Source organism: Vairimorpha ceranae, assembly GCF_000988165.1.
Source record: "Vairimorpha ceranae strain PA08 1199 chromosome Unknown NODE_244, whole genome shotgun sequence".
Classification (NCBI taxonomy): Eukaryota; Fungi; Microsporidia; family Nosematidae; genus Vairimorpha; species Vairimorpha ceranae.
The window spans coordinates 1-2,985 of NW_020169539.1; the positions used below are offsets into that span (position 1 = coordinate 1).

The 2,985-nt window shown below is 23.6% G+C and overlaps 2 protein-coding genes across 2 annotated transcripts; one reads left to right on the forward strand and one right to left on the reverse strand.

Moving 5' to 3' along the window:
• Nucleotides 1–748: 748 nt before the first annotated feature.
• On the forward strand, nt 749–2,095 carry AAJ76_244000749 (hypothetical protein; the record flags this gene model as incomplete). Its single annotated transcript, XM_024474778.1, has 1 exon — nt 749–2,095. One exon carries the CDS (start codon nt 749–751, stop codon nt 2,093–2,095), a length of 1,347 nt encoding a protein of 448 aa, XP_024329506.1.
• Nucleotides 2,096–2,828: 733 nt separating this feature from the next.
• AAJ76_2440002984 (hypothetical protein) lies at nt 2,829–2,985 on the reverse strand (the record flags this gene model as incomplete). The annotated part of the gene is made up of 1 exon (XM_024474777.1): nt 2,829–2,985. A coding segment is annotated over one exon (157 nt), but the record flags the coding sequence as incomplete, so codon positions are not given.

The following is a 2,985-nucleotide window of genomic DNA, read 5'->3' on the forward strand; positions in this document are numbered from 1 at the left end:
AAAAATTTTTTATTTATGACTGCCCTTTTTTTTAATTTTTATTTACATTTAATTTGATAAAAAATGAATTTTTATCAAATATTCTAATGTTAAAATTTTTGATGTTCATATAAAATAGAATATATATTATTTTAAAATTATAAGCAAATGTGGAAGGATACCATCCAAAGTTAAATAAAATGAAAAAAGTAGGCAATAAATATTGTCTCCAGTGACAGAGAATTATCCAATAATCAGGCTTAAAACAAAACGATCGAATAAAAACAAAACTCTTAAACACAAATGTTTCAAAGTGAAAATAAAAGTATTTAAGCAGAATTTATTAATAAATAATGTTAAATAAAAAATCTAAGTCTTGTGTAACCTAAGTATACTTTAGGGAATAGAGGTTTTAACAAATATTTATTATCAAAAACATAAAATTTTTGCTAAAAAGCATCCTTCTTCATTGCTCAGTCTGTAAAAAGTTACGTCCAAAACGAACACCCTTCTGACCTTATTATGTTACTTCTAAATTTGTTTTAATTAATTTATTACCTATTCCACATTTCTGTCATTATTTTTTGCTGTAAAATATTTTACTTAGATTTTTCTCTTGATTATTAAAATTTTTAATTAGTTTAATTTAAATTTTTTTGATCGTAATGAGATGTGACATATTGAATTTATTCTATAATATCTTAATTTAATACAGAATGATATTTTAATTTTAAATTTAGATAAATTTTAAAATTATTTTAACCGTTAAATGTTATTTTGGTTACAGGTAGTTTTTTCTTCAACTCCAATATTAGATTTTAATTTTTTGGTAGATCTAGAGAATTCATCAAACTACTTAAAAGCATTTGAGAATAAAGGATTATGTGAAAATGAAGAGATACAACGAAAGACTCAAGAAGTGACTAAAACAGAAAATGAATATTTAGATGAAAATCAATCTGATTCTAATTTGCTAAATGATTTGGCAGATTTTATAGAAGAAAGTTTAAATAATGGGTATAAAAATGTTGATTATGATTTATATGATTTTTCGTCATCAACCACTGCGGAGAACAATTTGGTGCCACCCAGTTGCACAAGAAGTACACTTATTACTAATATATGTAAAAACCAATGTTGTACATTAGAACAATCGATAGATGACGCAACATGTTTTAAAATTTTAAACAGTAATGAAAAAGATACAGCGGAACATTCTCAAATTAATACATCTTGGAATGATGATACTAATTTATTATTACAAAAAAATCAAAATGATTTAATACAAGAGCAATATGTTAACTCGGAAAGTAACACTTTTTTACAAAAAAATAATAATGTTTTGATTTCATCAAGTCAACAAACTTACAACGCCGGGAATAATAGTATAAATTTACCAAATGCTGTTCAAACAGATGCTTTATTTAATGTTGATATTTTATCTACGATTAATAACCCTAAAAGTAGTTATTCTTTTTATAATGCTTACCAAAATGATAAAAACTTAAAAGGTAAAATGAAAAAATTAAAAACCAAAAAAGTATCTAATATTCAAATAAATGGTAATGAAAAGGCTTTGAAATCTAATAAAAAAATGAAAACTAGTAAAGGAACTCTAAAAAGTCAATTTACAGCTAACGAGGCAGAACTTTATGAAAAATACAAGGAATCCGAAAGGAAATTTAGAATGTTTTTTAAACTTAAAATTAAAAATCGAATGCCGCAATTTATTAAGAAACTTGAAATATCTAATCTTTCCGATGAGTTGAAACAAGAATCAATTCTTGCTCTAAGAAATCTTTCAAGTTTTTTAGATACTATAAATGCAATTTATATTAATACGTGGAAAATTAAAAATAAGGAAGATTTTTTAAATTCATTAAATCTAGCATGTTATCAATTTAGCAAGTATACAGGCGTGTCTCAAAAACTTTTTATTTTTAAATTAATTTGTAAAAATTTACATGAGATTTATGATAGCGGTTTTTGTTGTATTTCTAGTTGTGATTTTTATGAAGTTAATTGGTTAATATTTTCTGTTAAAAGAAGATTCAATTCATTTTACAGTAGACTATTACAATTAAGGAATGATTTTAAAAAAAATGATCAACATTAAAATTTTCAACGGTAATTTGTACTATTTTATAGCATAGTTGCTCATTGAATCTATTCTTTTTAGTAATATATTTTTTTTGTAGTAAAATTGACAATAAAAAAATATTTTTTATATTTAAAATATCGATAATGCATGTAAGCATGGATTATGTTTTAGTAATTAAAAGCCGCAAAGAGCTTAACCTGTGGGCCGATCTTTACAATTTATACGTAAAAAATATTTGAAAATTGGAAATATATAATTTTGCGGTATTAATATTTATTCACAATGAAAAATTCATTTTTTTCATATTTCTAAAATAATTAAATTTATTTTTTACTTCAAACAGCGTAGCAAATAAACAAAAAAAAACTTCATATACAATATTAGTTTTAAAAATCTACATAACTTACATAGGAAAAATGGGGCTTATATATAAAATTTTTAGAATTGTTAACAAACGGGGTTTGATATTCTACAAATACGTCAGATTCTTATACTTATCATAAATTATCGAAAATTTAATAACATTTAACTCGAAAACAAACAACAAATTTTAAAAATAAATTAAAATAATAATTATTAAAGATTTGGTCTTAATGGAATAATATTTTTACATTAAATTTAGTAGTTTTATAGGATCCGATTTTCTCAGTCCCCCGTTAAAAAAAACAATTTCATAAAAGATAATAATTTTCAACAGCATGCTGCTCTCTAAAGATTAATTCTAATAAAAATTGCCTTTTTTTAAGCTCTAGTTACTCCATTTCTTGCTTATATTTACACTTAAGCTCATATTATAAGATTCTACGTGCTGACTATGCACATGCACGCCAGCAATAGGGTCTACAAAATTGTATTTACGACAAACAGTGAAATAGTCATAATCAACTGAGTTAGATAAGCCTCTA